The following is a 21,828-nucleotide window of genomic DNA, read 5'->3' as shown; positions in this document are numbered from 1 at the left end:
CAGAATCAGAACTCAGGAATTCCTGGATCCCAATATTATGGCTGGCCAGTCCATGGCTCAATCCATCAATTAATGCATTTATGCTGTTTGTTACAACGTCAATTAATATTAGCTTCAACTCGGTCTCTCATGCTTGATTTAAAAATGAAAATCTTGTCAATAATAACCCTGGGTAAGAATCTCCAACATGCTTGGGGAAGGCTGCAGTGGTGCCATGTCCTCAAACTCTCTTCTTTCCTGAGGCTGCAGACAACCAGACATACATACCTCAGAGGGTGACAGGGCCAGCTTTAATGGTGGAGACTGCTTCTCCTACCTGGCATCTATTTACATAGCCTCACCTCTATTTCAATCACAGGAGCAGGGGGGCATAGTGGGGGGGAGGGAAAAGAGACTGGTGTGAACTCATTCCATGCCTGTCTCTTCAAAAGCTCATCCACAGCATGCACACTTGATGTGTGGTGCACTCAGCTCAAAGCCTGCAAGCTGTTCCTTGCCTTTTGAACTTAGCAGAAGGAAACAAAGTCAATATCCACTTGTATTTCTTATGGTAGTAAGTCCCTTTCAGGGATTTGAGGGTACAGGCTGTACAACCCAGGGAAAATTAATATCTAGCCTCCTATTTTCTTGTTTACAACTGATATTCAAATGACGTGTATTTAAGCAGTAACATGTGCATGGTATTTCCATAATATTTTACACTATTTCTTCAACCACCTGCCAGTTACATGAGTCAGCAAACACGTTCTGAACCCTACAGTTCTACAAAAATGTAAATGTTATAAAATGTGTCTTTATGGTGGCAGGAACTGTATAAGAGGAAAACACAAAAGAAAATGTATGTTGCTTTACAAGATTATGAGGTTGCATTAACCACTCTGCTATGAGGCATCATCATTTCCTGGCCTTTTTGCAGAATGCAAACAAACAATTTGTAGCTCAACTAGCTTTTCTTTTTCAAAGAAACCTGCCTATTGAACTAAAATCCTACAGCAGCCAATAGTGAACCACAGAAAAACCATTATACTTTCTTATTTGAAAGCTCAGGCAAATCCTTTATGGAGAAATACAGTCCATTTGTAGAGGTATCCACTTCCATCAATTCCCATTAACCTATCGGTCCCAGTGGAGATTCAATAAGTGTGGCTCCCATTGCTGTGGTATTTTAATGCCACTGTTCTGCTACAGATAGAGGGCTTAGCCATTCACGCCTTTTTCCTAAGGCAAAAACAATATGCGCACAAGAGTAAAATATTTTAGCTCAAACATGCAAAGTGAGAACATGATAAACATAGTGGAACTGAGACAAACTCATAGGCTTAAATGAAAAGTTGGGCACCAAAATCGCACCCACACATGGGCAAACGTGGACTCTGTGCAGAGAATCAGATGGTTGGATAGACAAGCAGGCAGTTATTAAAACACTTCCCCTACAGGCATAAACAAAAACCCAGTTGTTTCCTGCACATATCTGGTGGGGGACTTAGCTTACATGCCTTTATTTGAAAATGCAATTCAAAAATTCCAGAAAGCGAGTGCTTAAAGTTAGGCATTTAACTCCTTATTTAAGTACTTAAATACCTAAGTACTTAAATTTTCCTATCGCCCACAATTCTCCCTGATTCCAATGGGAACTGGAAAGGTTTTGAAAATTAGAGCAATTTTATATTGCCAGTTTGGGAAATGTTGGCCTTCATCATTAGCATCAAAGACAGTTACAGCTTTATCACATTGCGTATGTCTACTGCATACAATAATTGCTTAAAATCAGTAGCATACAGCTTTGGGTGAACAAATATATATAACTGAAGATACATACCTCCTGGAACTGGAAGGGACCTTGGGAGATCATCTAGTTCAGTCCCCTGCCCTCCTAGCAGGGCCAAGTGCCATCTCCGACATCAATCTGCCCCAATCCCTAAATGGGCTCCTCAAGGATTGAGCTGACAACCCTGGGTTTAGCAGGCCAATGCTCAAACCACTGAGCTCTCCCTCCTTCACAGCCTTCTTAGGTTAAGAATAAAACATGGTCAGTTTAGTAACAAAGAATTAGTGACTAGCAAAGGCTCAAACAGAATTAGCCAGACAGCTTCCACTGATCCATGGAATTTTTGTTATGCCAGTGGGAGCTGCATAGCTAAATGCCAAGTGAGTCTCTGAAAATACAGGGATATCCATGGACTACCACAGTGCTGCACAGTTCTTTCACTGCTTAGTAAAGGATCTGTTTGAATGCTTCCTAATCTTACAAAAAGCACTAGTTTATCTTGGGAGTATTTCAGGGGTGCTAATTAAAAACAAAACTCAAAATACTTTGTTCAATTAAGTGTTTTAAAGTACTTGAGATATTAGGAGTTTGGTAACAGACTTACAGTCAGTTCTGCAGTCTCACACAGACGGGCAGCCCACCATAAACAACAGGCCTACTAGTGCAAATAAAACTGAATTTTCTCTGGAGCAAAGGTTTTCTATATCAGGTCCTACTATGTTAATTATTCCACAGTATTTACCCAATGCAGTTCAGACATTTTGCTATACTCATTAAACCTTTTAAACCATATAACTCATCTAGACCATTACCCACCCCGGGAATCTCAGGTTAAAGTCTCTACCAGACCAATTTCTCAGTTCCCCTTCCCCAAGGCTCTGCAGACCTCCTGCTGCCTATCGCTGATCAACTCCCAGATATACAAAGGGTTTTGTTGATCCCTTGGGCCCTAGTAACCCAATCCCCTACCCCATCTTTGGGCATAAGAGCTTGGGTCCAATAAAACCAGCAGCTTTTGCTGGTACAGTTTCCTTCAAACTTTCCAATAAGTTGGGGTTTTCCCTGATATTCTACTTTTCTTGTCAAACAAGTCAAATTTAGGCAACATTGTTCCTTTACGACTACTACTTAAAAGATAGACTGCATTCTTGATAGTTTTTAATCTAGATCTGTATGTACTCCATCATTGTAGAGACTTAACCAAATCTGGTACTAGGCGTAAGCAGACCAAGCAATTGCTTAGAGCCCCAAGCAGCTCTAGGGGACTTCTTTAATATGTGTTGTGTGGGGAGCCCACAAAAATATTTCTGGTCCCAACGGGCCAGCACTGCCTTTGGACTGAACACATATACAGACATTTATAAGAAAGCACTGCATTGATTATTTGCTAGTCTCTTCACAGAAGTTATTTATAAATATGTAGGTTTGTTCCTACGTGGTTAGCTATAAAAATCAGAAACTATCTGGACAACATCTGGAGAGAAAGCAGCAGTTCTGTCTTCTCACATGGAATCAGGAAGGAGCACTGAAGAGGCAGACAAAGAGAGCCATACATATGTAGTACCCAGAGGCACTGAGACCTCATACCAGGGTGCGTGAAGTTTCTGCTCAAGAGCCAGCTGGCCTTTAGCTCACATGGTAGAGCACTGGGCTTTAGACCCTACAATCACAGGTTCAATCCCTGGTGCCAGTGACCAGAGTCTGTCAGTGTTACATATAGAAGCAGAATGTGGTAGTGTGTTTCTTAATGGTGACTACTTAGTCAAGCATTGGGGTGTCCAGGGAGGGGTAGCACCTCTGGTGTAGGGACTTGTTGTGTCTGCTCAGGACAGTTTGTGCACCTTTGAGTCCCTACCTGGCACCCAGCTCTCACCTGTGGCTCCAAGAAGCTGTAGCATGCAGCAGCCACCCCCTGATAAACCGCTTCAACAGGTGAGGGTAGCCAGCAGGTCTGAAACCTGCAGTGAGAAAGGGAATTGCCTATCCCAGCATGCAAAGTTGGCCCCCAGCAAACTGGGTGGATGAGATCAACAGCAAGATCCAACTACCAGGAAGGCGGTTCTGCAATGCTCTGTGGAAAGTAAAGGGCATGACAAGGCACCAAAAGACAGCATGGCCATCCACCACAGCTTTGGAAGCCTCAGCTGTGATGACTTTTCGTACCACTGGAACAAGGCTTCTGAGGTTGAGAGTGTGGAACTGCCCCTGTACAATGGCTTTTCCTCTTTAAACATTCTTCCACCCAGGTTCTTTGCATACATTCTCATCACTTCTGTCTACCTATGGCGTTTTTGGAGGGGCAAAGCAACAGGTGGATGTGAACACTGGGAGTTGTAGCTCCAAGCCTGCACGTAGGTGCCCTGTGGACTTTGGTCTCTCAACTCTGACCCTGGGATGACAGAGGAGTTCGCCAGCATCCCAGGAGACTGAGCAGGTCTTTTTAGGAACAGCACTGCTCACCCTCAAAATGAGGGAGGGGACTAGAAAAGGTGTCCCAAAAATTGCCTGTCCCAACCAAAATGGCCAGCATGCCGCAGCTGGCAGTTTTACCCTAACAGCGGTCGAAAAACAGTGAAAAGAAATATTTGCAGCATGGAACGTTTGCATCCTCTTGGACAGGGAGAATGCTATGAGGCCTCACAGAAGGACAGCCCTCGTAGCAAGAGAACTGGCATGTTACAACATTGACATAACCACCCTGAGCAAGACCAGGCTGGCAGAGGAAGGCTCCATCTGCGAACCAAAAGGAGGTTACACCTTCTTCTGGAAAGGCAGGCCAGAAAATGAAGACAGAATCCACAGAGTGGGTCGTGCCATCAAGACATCACTTCTGCACCAGCTTCCTGACCTACCAACTTGCATCAGTGAGCATCTAAATCAAGCTCCACTTCTCCCTCAACACCTCTCGCCATGTTAGAGTCATTAGCGTTTATGCCCCCACACTGACTAGCAGCAACAAAGCAAAAGAAAGTTTCTATGAGGACCTTGACCACCTTGTGAAAGCAACTCCTCCTAGTGACAAGCTTCTCCTGTTGGGTGACTTCAACATCAGGGTCAGCAAGGACTATAGGACCTGGAAAGGGGTGCTGGGGCATCATGGTGTTGGTAACATGAATGCCAATGGCTGCCTTCTGCTGAGCTTGTGTGCAGAAAACGACCTAACGATTACCAACACTCTTAAGGCAAGCCGATAAATACAAGACCAAGTAGATGCACCCGAGATCAAAACAGTGGCACCTGATTGACTATGTCATCAGTCGCAGGCAGGAGATTTGAGATGTTAAGATCACCAGGGTCATGTGGGGAGCTGAGTGCTGGATTGATGATAGACTCATCAGATCAGTCCTTATGCTGCACATCATACCACTGCACCACAAGAAGCTCAAGGTTGTCAGACCCTCCTTCACCACTGGGAAGCAGCAACATACTGGTCATCGTGAGAAATTCGCAGCCTGCCTTGATGAAGTGCTGATGTTCCATGGACCTCTGACTGGAGACCCAACACAAAAGTTGGACCAGTTCAAAACCCTGGTGATAGAGTCAGCCAAGTCAACATTAGGACTGAAAAAGAGAGAGAGTTCACCAAGACTGGTTTGATGAAAATGACACAGCTGTCCTGAAGATCTTAGAGGAAAAACAGAATGCATTTCTGCTATGGCAAAAGGATCAGTCCTCAATCTCCAAATGTGATGGTTTCAAACACCTTCAGAGTCAGGCGCAAACAGCACTTCGCAAAATGCAAGATGAGTGGTGGAGAGTAAAGCTGATGCAGTCCAATACTACACGGACACCAAGAACTCCAAGATGTTGTTCAGTGTTATCAAAGCTATATATGGACCTTCAAAGTCAAGCACTACACCTCTCCTGTCTGCAGAGGGAGAAGAACAGCATCAACAATAGGTGGAGAGAGCACTTCAGCAACCTTCCCAACAGGCCCTCCATTGTCAACCCTGTGGCCCTAGACCAGATTCCTCAGAAACCCACAATAGACAGTCTTGACCCGCCCCCTACAATGAGGGGTCAAAAAGGCAATCAGCCAGACCAACTCTGGCAAAGACCCTGGGATGGACGGTATCCCTGCTGAAATTTTCAAAGCGGCAGGACCAGTGTCACTTGAAGCCTTTCACAACATCTTGATCAGCATCTGGGAAGACGACAACATGCCCAAAACTTTAAGAATGCCACAATCATCTCGCCCTTCAAGAACAAGGGCAACAAAGCTGACTGTGGAAATTACTGGGGCAGCTCCCTCCTCTGTACTGCTGGGAAGATCTTGGCTCGAGTCATCTTCAACCATCTGATCACGACCATCTCAGAGGTGAACCTACCAGAGGCCCAGTGTGGTTTTCACCCAGGCCACAAAACCATTGATGTGATCTTTGCTGTTTGTCAGGTCCAGGAAAAGTGCATAGAGCAGAACTTGGATGTGTATGCTGTCTTTATAGACCTGACCAAGGCATTTGACACCGTCAGAGAAGCCCTGTGGATTATCCTGTCAACACTCGGCTGCCCGAGAAGATCTGTTAACCTCATACACCTGTTCCATGATGACATGACTGACTTTGTTCTTTCAAATGGCGAATCCTCAGATCCATTTGAGATACCCAATGGTGTGAAGCAAGGGTGCATGCTGGCCCCAGTGTTATTCAATGTGTCCTGAGCCATGCAGTTAGGGACCTGGACCATGGAGTCTACATAAAATACAGACTTGATGACCTTTGTCATCTGAATGCTAAAACCAAGAAACTTGAGAGGCTCATCCTTGAAGCCCCTTTTTGCTGACAACTGTGCACTTACGGCACACAAGGAATCTGATCGCCAGCTCATCGTCAACAAGTTTGCTGATACCACTCGCCTCTGTTTTGACCATCAGCATAGGAAAGACCCAAGTACTGTTTCAACCTGCTCCAGGATCCGCTGTTCTCCACTCTTCAATCTTTATTGAAGGAACAGAGTTAAAAACAGTAGAGGAGTTCAAGTACCTGGGCAATGTGATAGCCAATGATGGCTCCCCAGACAAAGAAATCAATCCCAGAATCTGCCAGGCCAGCCGGGCACTAGGACATCCGAGAGCGCGAGTGTTGAATCAGCACAATATCCGACAGTCCACTAAACTGGAAGTGTACAAGGCTGTAGTCCTGACCAGTCTCTTGTATGGCTGTGAAACCTGGACCTTGTACAGAAAACATGTAAAACTGCTGGAGCACTTCCACACACACAGCCCAAGGTCAATACTGCACATTCAATGGCAGGACAGAGTTACGAACCTGGAAGTCCAGACAGAGCAGGAACCACGAGCATTGAAGCCATGATTCTGAAAGCCCAGCTTCACTGGACAGGGCACATCATACGAATGGAGGAGTCAAGAATCCCTAAGCAACTCCTCTACGGTGAACTATCCCAGGGCAGAAGGAATCAAGGCAAGCCTTGCAAGAGGTATAAAGACTGCGTGAAGGCCAACAATGCTCATACTGGTTTAAAACCAGATCAGCTAGAGCAGCATGCAAAAGACCGAACAGGCTGGCATGCTCTCGTATGACACGCATATGACAACTTTGAAGAGCAACGACACGTACACCTCATTGATGCTCATGAGAGGAAGAAAGCAACAGAAGCAGCTGCACCAACAGAGCCAGGACAATTCCCTTGCACCCCACTGTGAACACCCATGCCGTTCAAAGCTTGGACTCCTCAGCCACATGGAAGTCCACAGCCGATGAGCCCATGCAAGCTCAAGACGCCATCGTTGGACATGACAGACTACCTACTACAGTGTGCTGAAAAGGGTAACCCCAGTAACATGGGCAGCAGCTTGGTCTAGGTGTTCAAGTATGTACTTAGGGCAGATAGTCACTTCTGCTGCTTGCCAATGCCAGTGCAAATCAAGACTGCGATTTTTAGCACACTAGCTCCATGAGGGCTGGGGATCACACTGCCAGCTCTAACAGTAGACAAACATTTTCTCCTTCCTCTATTTACAACTACAAACCTTGTCTCGTGCCATTGCCTCGGCATGAGGCATCTTCCTGGTTAACATATGCCAGCCTTTTCTCTTCCTTCCAAATCCTCCATCAAAGCCCAGCCTCCCCATAAAGTATTCCAGATACAACTCCTCAAGGGCTCTCAAGTTATGTATGAGTCATACTGGCAGACTGGACTGCATGCCTGCCTGCCTGCAAAATTGTCTTACATGCAGCAATTACACTAAATGCATGTTAAAGTTGCAAAGTCAATCACTTAAAAATTAGGAAATACCAGAAACTAGACTGCATTTGTACCTTAATTTGGCCCTCTTGTAAGTAATTATGACACTGAATTTAATTACATAATTACATATTATTCCCCCCCGCCCCCACACACACTGCAGGAAGAGTCTTGCTTAGTCCTAGACTGGACCTTGTTCTGTACTATTGGACTCCTCAAAGAATTTTGCTGCCAAACTTTAACAAGTCTCTATGAGCATGTTCAAATTCTGCTCTCTTCAAAGGCCTGCATCTTAGCCAGCTTCAGGCAGATTTTCACTGGGAAAACAAGAGACTATCTCCCTGCCAAATTTCATGTCCTCGGACTCCATAGCACTCAGGCTGTAGCACACCTCAGCAAAACACTTGTAAGAATTTTCTTACGTGGACAAAACGTACTTTTCTCCAGCCTTGTTCTGAGAGGGAGTTGAACCATTTTTTCTGAGAAATTCAGCCCAAGGAAAACATCAAGCACTGAAGATTTCAGATCCAAACATTAAAATTTAGCAAAGTTATAAGCAACTGCAAGAGGATACAATGAGATGTCAGGGTATGGCTTGGTCTACACTACAGCTGACTCCAGATGTGCAATCCTAACTACAGAAGTTTACTGTAAGGTCTGTCCTCACTGAGGGAGGTTGATGGGACCATTTCTCCTTGTGATAGGAGGAGTACGGGGGTCAACTATCAACCCCAGAGAGATAGATTTTACACATCTTTCCCAGATACGCAGAATTGAACCCCAGAAGATCGACTCTGAACAGGTCAATCTCCCAGTACGTATAGACAAGCCCTACATGCGCTACCTATACTACTGTTCCAAGCAGGCATTCTGTTATTTGTCTGGCACTTTCTGCCTTCTGTAAATTTACTGAGTACCCCCATAGTACTAAGTAATGACATGGGGAGCAGACAGAAAGCTTTAAAAAAAAACACAACTAACAAAGTTAGACAGAAAAAATGCAGAACATTTAAAAATATGATTGGCCAGACTCTATGCTCTCATTTCAGCAAGGTATATGCTTGACTGTCTATGGCATTTTATGCATGCATCCGAAGGTATAATTTAACTTCAAATTGTACTCCCATACAAAAGAAGATCCTAAAGGCAATCAGAGGACCTAAGGGTTGAGAAATCTGTCTAACACTATTTGCAAAAGCTAGTTTTAGGGAAGCTACCCAGATAATCTCCACTCTCACCATATCTACATACCTCTGGTCTCATGGCTGCTTTTTCTTAAAAAAAAACAAACCAAAAAACCACGCCGTAAGCATACAAAATAACCCTTGTCCAAACAGTGGCTTTCCCTGCTGTCTCTCCCCTTTCCCCAGCTATGACATCAACCACAGAAAGCAGTGAGTGAGTTTATGGCAAGTTTTCTATTCCAGGGACCTTCTTTTCATATATTTTTGTGATGTGTCATATAGTTATCGGGTTATATGAATTCCATTAAAGTTTCTACACAAGAAAATTTAAAAACAAACAAACAAAAATTAGCATCACAAACTGTGAGTCCTATAAAATGTATGAACTGTTTGACAATTTACATCAAATGTTGCAAATAAATTAAATCCTGAAAATTAATGCTCTTTATCTGCCTTTCCCTCCCCTTCTAAATACCAAGGAATGCATGTTAATTAGATGGCCACAGAAAACGCCAAATTCTCCTCTTCTGCCTTGTATTTAATTTTCTCTTATGCCAGTCTTTGCATCAACCATTTTGAAGTCAATAATTCCATTCTGTGATGAGTCTGAGCTGAAACCACATTTTGTATTTGGAAATTACACAATTTGATTTACAGTGATTTTATGCAAGAGAACACGAAGTACCCCAAATGTCATGGATGTGGAGCATACTTTTAATATGCTGTCCTTCGAGAGTAAACAATTTTAGTAGTAGAAAATGTTGGCTATAAAGTGGTTCAGCTTCTTAGAAGATGAAGGGTGGCTTGTCCTAGTTTGAGATATTACTTTGCAACATTCACACAGAGTAATTTAGAGATGTAACTTAGGTCTCTATTGCAATGAAGACACAGCATGTATTCCTAACTGCAAAACTTATTTTATTAAATTTACCTTTTGGGAGGATGAGGGGTTCCTGGAATAACTATGAGGACATTTTAATTTCCCCCGTGTTCATTAGTTAAAATGATCCTAAGCAGTTTTTCACAAATTTCATTTAGTCTATGGCTTCCTATTTGATACTTGATATTTACAGTTGAAAGGTGGGCTGTTTAGTTATGATAGGTGAGCTATTTAGCTATAGAACAAAATAGACCTGATTAAATCACTGCCTTTACTCATTTTGTTCATATTCAAAAATGCATGTAAAACCAGGGCTTTTTTTGAGGCCGTATGTGCCCATATTGTGTACTGGCACCTCCTCGTCAGGGTTCCCAGGGCTGGGGCTCCCGGCAGAGCTCTGCACTCCAGATGGCTCCCAGCCACAGAGCTGCCAGAGCCCCTACCAGCCCCAGGGCTGGGAGCCGGAGCCACCACTGGCCCTGCAGTAACCCAGGGGCCAGTAGGCTCTCATAGAGTTGGGGATCCAGAGACCCCACTAGCCCTGATGGAGTGTGGGGACCGGGAGGCTGCCATAGGGCTGGGAGGCAGAGCCTCCACAGCAAAATAGAGCTGGGAGCCAGAGCTCCCACTACCCCTCTTGTAGCCCCAGCTGCGGGAACACGGTAGGTTTTTTTCCCCCACTTTTTACAAAATAAGCACTGTGTAAACATTACAAAGTTCTCCAGGCCTCTAAGCTAACCACACTACTTATGCAGCTCTGCTCTGGTACAGTGGTGAACAGAGCCCAGCACCGTAGCCTTATTTTGCCAGCAGACATTTCTCATAGAAGAGTTCAGTACATTTGTTCTGAAAAATTAAAGTTACAAGGTTGGTGAATTTTTGGTTATTGTTTTTAAGGCTGGTACGAGTGACAGATACTGATTGAAGCCACCAGCAGGTTTTACCTTATCACAAAAGAGGTATGACAGAATCAAGAGATAAATACCACATTTTCAATGCTCTAGTCACCTCGTGATTTCACTGTGTCTACTGGATTAGCTGTCTCTCTCCTAGCCTTGCTTCGGAGTGTTGCTCATATCACTGCAAGCCCTTTGTATGGTTTTAATGCTTCCCACCGAATGTGCCACTCCTAGTTCAAATCCTCTACATTTTTAGATTATTTTGACCTTGAGAGATAGAATCTTCTTTTGAAAAGGGATTATAAACATTAGCATTTGCTTACTGTAACACATACCTGGTTAAGTGTGACAGCATTGTCTGTAAACCTTCTCCTGAGTCATCCCATAAGAACTCTTTTTAATTTTAAAATATTCATTTTATTATTATTGAGATGCTGAAACCAGAACACTGTTTCCTGAGTTTAAACAATTATAAGCATAATTTTCAAAAGCACTTAGCGCTGAGCTAACTCTGCTCACACTGAAGGCCAAGTTAAAACTCCCATTGACTCCAGTGGGACAGAATTAGAACCATCCTGAGCACTTTGAAGAACTGTCACAGGTGATGCAGATGAACCTTTACAGACTCACAGAAGGCAGAAAGGGTGCTCTTATGCCTGTGTACCTGGTTCTAAGTGACCTCAAATAAGTCACAATCTCTTCTCTGCCTCTGTTAAAAAGGGATAACACACAGGTACATCATCAGGATACTGTCAGGCTAAGTTAATTAATGATTTGAAATTACATTGAGACACTAATGGAAGGTGCTATAGAAATGCAGGAGATTAGCATTATATTATGTATGCACACACACGAATACACTATAAACGATGAGACATACCCAAAATAGCAACAACTTCATCATCCTGGATTACTTCCAAAGACCCTGAAACCACAAAGCAAAGGCTGTCCACGCTCTCTCCAGCATGGTAGATCAGATCCCCAGGGGCACAGTGTACAGTCTGAAACTCCATGGCCAGGGCTCGAAGGCACCCATCGCTAGCCAGTCTGAATGCTGGGTGCTCCTTGAAAACTTTGCGGTTCAGATGCACACAGATATCTGCTCGCATATCCTTAGGGCAGATCTGTAAAACCTAAAAGGAGATTAGATCATCAGTTTCTGTGCCAGAGTCCTAGAGCATTGTATCAGCTGGAGGTCTTCACTGTGCTATGCTATTTGTTTTAAACTATAGCAGAGTTTAAGAACCACAACATTCTTCTCCGACATTTCAACCCTGGATTCAAAATGCTCCGTAACATTAACTTAACCAACTTTACAATATCAGAGAGAGAATACTGTTTTATCTCAGCGGCATTCTCTGTTGGACACTGAATTACTAGAATAAATACTGCAGATTTTAAAACAAGACAGCTAGGCCCAAAGCTGCTGTAGGAAAGATTGCTAATGCCATGGGCTTGTATTTAATAGATATTTCATTCTTAATAGGAAAATTTCATGAAAACATCTGCACACATCTGCATAGGGCATTACCTACTTGGAGCATGTGAAGTAAGGGGAAATCCGATTCCTTTAAGTTAAATAGAAAGCAGACAAGTAGCACTTTAAAGACTAGCAAAACAGTTTATTAGGTGAATTTTTGTGGGACAGACCCACTTCTTCAGACCGTAGCCAGACCAGACCAGACTCAATATTTAAGGCACAGAGAACCAAAAACAGTATGCAAGGAGGACGAATCAGAAAAAGATAATCAAGGTGAGCAAATCAGAGAGTGGAGGTGTTGGGGGGAAGGTCAAGAATTAAATTGAGCCAATCTTCCCCTCTGTTACTAAGTTAACTAGACCACTAAGTGCATTAACTCATAGTGACCAACAACTACAGCAACACAAACAACTCATCTGCTGGCAAGGATGACCACAATTCTTTGTCTGTAGGCTTAACTTTAAGGAACAGCTTTCATGAGCTCCAAAATTTACTTCCATACATCCCTCCCTTGATGGAAGAAAGATGGTGGTCTCAGTACAAAACCTCATCGGTATTAGGAGCAAAGGTAAAACAGAAAATAGTTAAGACTGTATCAGAGCCCATATTAAGGGGTCACAACAGTACAAAACTCAGTTTCAAGGCCTATATTTTTCCAAAGGTAGACACCTACATGGCACGTTAATTATGTGCATGCATCTCTGCACTCAGCTTCTTAGTTGTGGGTGCAAATATGCCTCCAAGACAAAATCTTTATCACTGGCCAAAATTTAGATTCCAGACTTTTGGTCATGGGTCCTACATAGAACTGGAGGGATGAATTCTACACATAACAATGCAGTGTGCCAGAGGAAAATTCATCTACAGCCACTAAAACTCTAAGCCTGGGTCTATACGTGCCCCTTCCTTTCGAAAGGGGCATGTTAATGAGCGGGTTCAAAAGATGCTAATGAGGCGCTGCTATGAATATGCAGCGCCTCATTAGCATAATGGCAGCCGTGGCGATTCAAAAGTGTGGCTTTTTGAAGCGCGCGCTGCCCAAGGAGATGGGACTTTCCGAAAGGACCCCCCCAGGTTTCGAAAGCCCTTTTTCCCATCTGCTGATCAGAAAAAGGGCTTTCGAAAACTGTAGGGGTCCTTTTGGAAGGTCCCGTCTCCACAGGCGGTGAGCAATTCGAAAAGCCACATTTTCGAATCGCTGTGGCCGCCATTATGCTAATGAGGAGCTGCATATTCATTGCAGTGCCTCATTAGCATCTTTCGAACCCGCTCATTAACATGCCCCTTTCGAAAGGAAGGGGCATGTGTAGACACAGGGTAAGTGTCCTAGTCCCACTTCCAAGAACAAATAAATACCATAGATGCAACCCCAGGCTGAGAAATACATTTCCATGGTGCTTTGATGTGGACCCTATTTGATGCTCTCCAATCTACCCCTTGCTTAGCAGCAGAACCATGGTATTGCAGCAACTGTTCAAGTTCTCCACTCCCACATTAGGAGTGAGGAAACATTTGGCTTGCACATTCACAAATGAGGTAATTAGCAGAGCAGCTACCCAATTCACACTTGCAATGTTTACCTTCACACATGCATGTCATATTTGCAGAAACTTGCCAGAGGTTAGCTGAGGAAGTGTGTATGCACATGATGTGCACACACTTCCAGTTATCTTATTGTTATGTGCTGTTTTAATTGCCTCAATTATAAGAATATTCTGATTCTGCTAACGATTTTATGACGGCGTAAGATACAAATCTGCAGTACAGATGACTGCGATCTAACATTTGACATGAAAACTGGAGTCAACTAAGTATGCGTCCTCAGTATAGTACCTTTCGCACCATACTTAGAAAATGTCTTTTCCAATTCCCTTAACAACATTGGTGGAGGCCACAGAGTACCAGGGCAAACAACCAGTCACCTTGACTTTGCAATCAATATCATAATGGCAATGTTGATGGAGAAATAGAACCAGGAAGTCACAACTAACCTATACACAACAGCTGCAGAATAGGGATTAAATGACCAAACCAATGGAAAAGTCAAAAAACCTGAAGAAAGAGGTAACTATTAACAGTGTACACACTGAACAAATGAAGAATTTCTGCTACCTAAGTTCCATCATAACACATGACACCCATTATGAAGAAGACATTGACAAGTGAATAGATACCACCAGGAGAACACTTGTGTACCTGAATAAAAATGTTTGAAAGTTGCCAAGGCCATGACAGCTAAAACTAGTTCACGTACAATGCTCATGGCACCTATATTGTTTTATGCTTGTAAGACATGGTTACTGATAAAGCAACTAGAATAAAAGCTGCAAATATTCTAAATGAGTTACTTGCACCATATCCAGGCATAGCAGAGTTGAACAAACTAAACAAATTATGGCATCCATTAAAGACAAGATACAGTAACTACAGTCATCAAAAAAGGTACCAACTACAAGGGTTTACCTATTACAGTAAACCTGCAAGTTACACGAGGGTTGTGTTCCTGCAACCCCCACATAACTCAAACTTTCCATGCAAGTCAAGGGGAGAGGTGGTTCCCGGATCCCCTGGGCTTGTAGGGCTGGTCAGTTTCCTGGCTCCCAGAGTGGCAGGGAGCTGGCTGGTCAGTTTCCTGGGTCCTACAAGTAGTGGGGAACTGGGAACCAGGCAACAGCCTGGCTCCCAGCTCCCCTCCCCTCACAGAGCCAAGAAACTGACCAGGGCAGCAGACTCAGTCAGTTTTCTGACTCCAGCCAGTGGAGGAGAGCCGGGAACCAGGGGCAGCCTGGCTCCTGACTCCCCTCCACTGCTTGAAGCCTGGAAACTGACCAGGGCTGCTGGTCAGCTTCCCAGCTCTGCAAGGGGAGAGGAGCTGGGAGCCAAGAGTTAGGCTGCCGCTCCTGACAGAAGCGGTTTCCTTGCTCCTTTCAGGGACAGCCGTGAGTCAGGTAGCCGCCGCTCCTGACAGGAAACCACTCGTCAGGGGTGGCAAAAGTCAGGCTGCTGCTCCTGACAGAAGCAGTTTCCCCACTCCTGTCAGGGACAGAAGCCTAACTCACGGCTGACACCCCTGACAGGAGCGGTTTCCCGCTTCTGTCAAGGACAGCAGTCGCGTTAACCTGAGACATGTGCAACCAAGTTGTGCATATCTCGAGGATTTTCTGTACTCTAAAATAACTCCATTACTGACTGCCTAATGTGGCTGTGTAAGGAAATAGTGGATGGAGACAGAGGCAGTGGACATCCACGGAGATGGCGGTACACCGTGGTATATGAATTCATCCAAGCAACTCCTCAACAGGGCTCGATGGCAGCTTAAAACAAGTGGCTGGAATCTACTGATAACTTTGGTGGAAATTATCATTTTGGGAAACTCTAGTCTGAAATGCTTCTTGTCCCTCATCTACTAGGAGACTCTTGTATTTCTCGCTCCCTTTTAGAGATGTTCTCGGGATTGCCTTCAGAGTTTCAGAGAAACCAGGGTATCTAAAGTAGGTTTAACATACCTGGGAATTCCTGGGGTGGTAAACAGCTTTCCATCAGTGTGAATAACACAAAAAAGCCAAAAGTGGATAATCATGGTTAGTTAATATTTGACACTAGTTTTGTTAAGCTTGATTAGAAAGACATTTGCAAGTCTTGCAGGTTTGCCTTTGGTTTTAGTTCATTATTCATCCCCAGACTTATGTACCATCAGCACCATTCAAGCACTGTATTACAAAGGTTGATTCTGAGGATAAGTTTGCCTTTAAATATTTGCTTTACTTATAGTGGGTTGCATTACATTACACACTGACAATGGCAGCTGTGCAGAAATGTGTTTTTGATACCATATTTTATTCATTGTGCAGCATTCTGAAGTTGTGCATGAATGCAAAAAAAAAAACCAATGGTGCGCAGACTTGGGAATTTATGAATTGGTACAACTGTCAGTGGTATATCACGGGTCTTAGATATAAAATGCTGGTTTTAGAACAATAAATACTGGCACGTAAGCTTCCAAAATGGCAGTTACTGAAACCTATATCATCTGCTCTTTGATATTCTGATAACTGGAGACTTTTTTGGTATTGAAATAATTCTAGAAGGAGAAATGAGTCAGATGTGATTTAATTTGTGTCCTGCTACTTCCGAAGGTATCCTCAGCAATATGAATCTAGTGTTTCTGTTTTAAGCAAAGGAAGCCAAGGATGAATCTTGAATATTTTACATGCAGAATTACTGTTGTATGTGCCTTCAGTGTTACTTGACCATCCTTCCCAGGTGGTTTTATATTATTCCCTGAATCCCACAGAAAGCAGTATGTGTGTCCTATCTCCAGACTGTATCTTCTCATCTTGAACAACATCTTAAAAGCTCGGGAGCAATGAATTTGCTTGTTTTTAAAATAGCAGCATCCACTATTTTGAACAACCAACTATATGGCTGGTGGTCGCACCATTGTTGTAAATTTCCAGAATGAACAGCCCTGGAAAACACATCATGCTCCTTTCACTATTTACAAAAGGAAAACAATATCTACTTCCATAAAGTAGGCACCTAATAGGAAAGTAATAAAGAGAATACTGTGGGTTTTTTTTTGTTTTAGTGAAGGGGTATTTGTTCTTTTGCTACACTCAGCGGGAACTGTGTCTATAAATCCAATGAATTCAGATAAGAAAATTTCATTAGTAAAATGTAGATCTTAAACTCTACTCTATTTCCAGAATAGCTGACCTATATTAATAGCTTACATCCTGTATATCTACTTGCTAACCAATAATACACAACAGGAACCGACTGTGTGCTTTCTGCACAGGTCCATATAGTTGCAACATGCCCCTCTGAAGTGAGGCAGCTCCCTTCAGAAGTGATACTTTGTGTGACAGGGTCAGTACCACCCCTGGGCCCCAGACCTTTGCTTGTTCCAGAGTCCCATGGTATGCGACCTGCTTGCAATTGCCAGGGTTTGGGCTTTGGTCCCTTAGCCTGAAAGGGAGGAGGTAGGAGCCCCCTGGTCTGATCGGGCTGAACAACCAGTCCCTCCCAGTGTACAGCTGAGCCCCGAGGTTACCAGGGGCAGGGTGCTCCAGACACTCCCTGTGGGAGCTCCTCACCTCCCCTGCTGCCTCCGGTGCTGGTGGTTTTCTCCTTCACCACTCCAGCTCTCTCCTCACCTGCTCTAGTCTCCTCACCATTCTCCAACCTCTTCCACTCTCTCCTGCCTCCCTACTTTTAAAGGCTTTTAAAAGGACCGTGGCAGCCTCAGGTGGGACCAGTTGGCTTTTGATTTATAGCAGCCTTTTCCCTGCTGCTCCCACTCTGCCTGTGATGGTACCCGCTTAGCCAGGGTTGTTTCTGCTTTTTAGAGCTGTCTCTCCCTTTGTAAGCTAACTCTCTGGCCCGACCCTGTCTCACTGGTTTGTTTCCCCAGCTCCCTTTGGGTGGCTTGCATCCCTTAAGGGCCAGCCTCTGAGTGCAGCGCCCTGCAAGAGTGCCAGGCCCCCAGCATGACGGTGGAAAGGAAAGCACCGCTGCCTGTGCCCAGTCCTCCTGGATCCTCAGGCACGGTCCGCGTACATTCTAACCCTCTGAGACTGCCAAGCCAATCACCATTGATGCAAATTTTGTTTGTTTGATGTAATCTTGCCATCTAAATAATTCAACAGCTAAGCGTATCAATACTGGGGATTAAATGGTGAGCAAGCGTGGAAGAGCTTTCAGTGGCCAATCTCTTTCCTTCAGGCTGCATTCTCTCACCTTTTCAGTATCTATCCCCCTGGACATTGACCACGTGGAAACGATATAGTCCATCACACGTTCACTCAGACCTTTGGGCACTTGGTAGAGTTTAAGGAAGTCCCGGACACTGTTCAGCATTTCATGGTACCGGTTTGTGTTGGCATACATTTGCTGGAAGATAGTTGTCACATTCCCAAAAATGGTTGCATACAGAAGTGCTACAAACAAAGGGAAAAAAAAAAGTAGTAAGGTAGGCGTTTTCCTTAAGTGTTACAAAGCAGCAGACTTGAGAGCTACATAATAATATTTTATGCTGGTATCTACCCTCTTATGGTGTCTATGGGTCATATGTTCAAGGGCAACGGTAATGTCAGGTCCACAGAAGTGTATGCAATCACTTCAAGTTAGGCGGTAGATCCTTATAACACACAAAGCCAAACATCTTTGTACCACCTGTAGCACTACACATTCAGGAGGGTGGAATAATTTCTGATGGTGAATATTGGGAGGTAGGGGGAATTGCTGAAACATATTCTATACATTTGTCTTTGTCCATCAAACAATTCAGTAGCTTCAAAAACCATATAAACACAAAGAGTAAGATCACAAAATTAAGACAAATAGTTTGACAATAAATAGTTGAAAACTTTTATCTATGGTCTATTGTTCCTGCATTAAAATGTCATCAGTAACAGATTTTCCAGCTTTAAATGCATTACTAGAGTAGTCAGACATGCCATCATTATCCTCCTCTGAGTGATAACAAGAGTGCATCAGAACGCAAGGTGGAATATAATATGCGACTACCATGGGTCAGTGATTTATAAATGCAAGTGTAATAAGGCAGGTTTTTTTTTTTTATTATGTTTTAATATTCCTCAGGAAGAAGGAACAGGAAGGTCTCAGGAAAGAATGAGAATGAGAGCAATCCTCTTCCCCAAACAGAATCTGCGGTATGCCTTCAGCTCATTACAGTCACTTAACTTACAGTGCCCAATGGTTTATTTACTCAATTTGTTAGAGATAAAAAGGGGTACTTTTATTTCTTTTTTAAGGTTAGAGTCAGACACAGACACAGCACTTCAAAATCCACTCACCCAAGGCATGAGCTGGGGTGAATCTTGACCTGAATGCTTGCATTCTACTGGCCGGAAGTTACAGGTCAGAGGTCTCTTTCTTCATCTCTGTGCCCTACCCACGCTACCTGTATGTAATTATCACCTGGAAAAGAGGCCTGAGGTGCATTGTGGCACATACAGACACATCAGATCAGCTCAATGTGAGGGGAGTTGAGAAAACAGAGTAGATTAGACAACCAAGGAAACAATCAGCCAGAGAGGGTATCCGAGCACTGACTGAATCCTAAATGAGTAGCAGGTCCCTGATTCTACCTCTCCTCCCCATTCCTCTGCTTCTTCATTTTTCATTCCCCTGCTCCCGGTCTTCTTTCCCTTTTTCTCTCTGCCCTCACTGCTCCAAGATGGAATCACTTCATTTAGGCCTGTTTAAATGGCTTTACTTTGTTTAGCAGGACTGGATTAAGACAATCGGGGAGTCTAAGCACTCCACAATGCAGAGGTCATGCTTTGATCTTCCCCATACCCCTGGGCCACACTCCCACAGCTGTGGTCCTGGCCCTCCAAGAAGTGGTAGTGGCATAAACCACCATCCCTTTGGACAGACTGGGCCTCCCCAGTCCTCTGTATTCAGGCACAGTATAGTCTGTCCCAGAGGTGGAAGGACCAGGGCGTGAGTGGGGAGGGGCTCGTAATGCGAGCACAGTAGAGCCATGATGGGGTGGCAGCTGTGAGGGCCTCCATAAACAGCATCCTCAATGGGCTCATGTTGGCAATTGGATAGGGGTTGTCAGAATTAACAACCCAGGAAGGTGAATGGGATAGCTCTCAAATCAATTTGGGTTACTGCTTCAGACAGCCTGTGAACTCAGTCAGCACCAGTTACACTCAATTCACATTCTCTGTTGTGGTTTCCTTTTTCATTTAATGAAGTGTACAGAGCAGCTAGAATTGGTTTTGATGGGGTCAGTGAATGGTTTGAGGATGTGACTGAGGGTCCACGAACAGTTTGGGGGGTAACTGGGGGATCCACACAAGTGAAAAGGTTGGGAACCACTGCTCTAGGCCTCTAAGATTGAATGAACAGGTTTTATCTAGATTTAGCCCAGTGCAGAGCCTTCTCCAGAGAACATGCCATGTGTGGAAGTGCCCCCTTGAAGACAACCATTTTCAAATCTCAAGTCCTCCCTGCTTGAACCAGCTTGTCCATTTTCCACCTGCCCTTTTGCACAGGTGAATAGGGGTTGAGGAATGTAACCAGATCACTCCATCTACTTCAATCATCATTATATACACAGTGATCAAGTGCCCTTTTGTAAGTATGGGAGCTCAATTAATTATGTATTCATGGGCCAAATGTCCTTACTCAGTTTCAATTCAATCACATCTCTACTAGGATCCATAGTGCCTTAGGATAAGCACTATTTAAAAACCTTGTGAGGTCTTCAGGATTTGGCCAGACATAACTATACGTAACCATATATTTGCTAACTTAACCACACAGAACTAGCACAGCAGACCACCACAAAGCAAGACACAAAGGCCAGCTTTCTGAGTCAGATAACCAAGAACTCTGGACCTACCCCTTGGAGCATCTCATGATCAGTGTTTATTTAGCCTCTATCTGACAAACCCTTCCATTAAAGTCAGGAAGTGATTTATTGTCATTCAGTACCTACAAAAACTCTTCAATCTAGAACAGAAAGGTATGTAGCAAGATTATGGCAAAATTTAAAAAAAAAAAAAAAAAAAAAAAAAGAAAAATTTTAATTAGGGCTGTGCAAAAAGTATTTCAAAGAGCAGTTTCTTTGATGAAAACTGCAGTTTCTAGTTGACTATAAATGGTCACAAATTCAGGTTGACCCAGTAAATAATTTTGGTAGAAAAACTAAGATTTTTTTTTCAAAAACATCAAAACACTGCTGCAACATTTGCTAAGAGAAACATTTGAACTCTTTGTTTCAAAACAATGTTTAATTTAGACTGCTTTAACTCAAAGTATAAAAATAACCTCCAAAATTAAAATATGCTTCAGAGCACATTGAACAAATTGAGACTAGACTAGAAATTTTATTTCAGCAAAAATTGTTTTTGGTCAACCAGAGACAAACAAAATTTGAATTTTTGGTCCAAATTGGAAAAAAAAGAATTTTTCATCTCCTTGATGGTTACAAATAATTGGAACAATTTACCAAGATTTCTAGTGTATTCCTCATCAATGGCAATTTTAAAATCAGAATCAGATTTTTTCTGAATGACGTTCTCTAGTTGAAACAGAAATTCTGGGAAGTCCAATGGGCCTGTGTTATGCAGGGAGGTAAGACCACGAATCATTAGGAATTTTGCCTGAATTTCCATTGAATAAACACTGAAGGAGGACTTAAGGAATTTGGCCACTTGTTAGCATTTTCCTCATTCTTTTTACATTTCCTACAATAGGAAAGTTAACAACTTTCTGGTCTAAATTTTTGCCCCGGCAGAATGAGGTTTTGTTATTACTGAAATTAATAGTAGGTAACAGATCCAATTCCCCCTCTGGTTATGTTAACTGTTGGGTTTTACACCTATGATAATTACCTTATATTGCATTACATTATGTTGTAAAATCACAAGGCA

At 43.4% G+C, this 21,828-nt stretch overlaps 1 protein-coding gene across 1 annotated transcript in view; it reads right to left on the bottom strand.

Annotated features, from left to right (window-relative positions):
- The window catches only part of KCNH1 (potassium voltage-gated channel subfamily H member 1), a 290,356-nt gene that overhangs the window by 127,402 nt on the left and 141,126 nt on the right, over positions 1–21,828 (bottom strand). Inside the window, exons 8-9 of the mRNA XM_074988513.1 lie at positions 18,155–18,354; positions 11,816–12,068 (exon numbers count right to left, since the gene is read on the bottom strand). Coding sequence (XP_074844614.1) covers positions 11,816–12,068; positions 18,155–18,354 — 453 coding nt within the window. The remainder of the gene's footprint in view (positions 1–11,815; positions 12,069–18,154; positions 18,355–21,828) is intronic.

This window comes from Carettochelys insculpta, chromosome 3 (genome assembly GCF_033958435.1).
Source record: "Carettochelys insculpta isolate YL-2023 chromosome 3, ASM3395843v1, whole genome shotgun sequence".
NCBI classification, from domain to species: Eukaryota; Metazoa; Chordata; order Testudines; family Carettochelyidae; genus Carettochelys; species Carettochelys insculpta.
The sequence above is the reverse complement of the archived record's forward strand: the minus strand, read 5'-3'. Positions and strand labels throughout refer to the sequence as shown.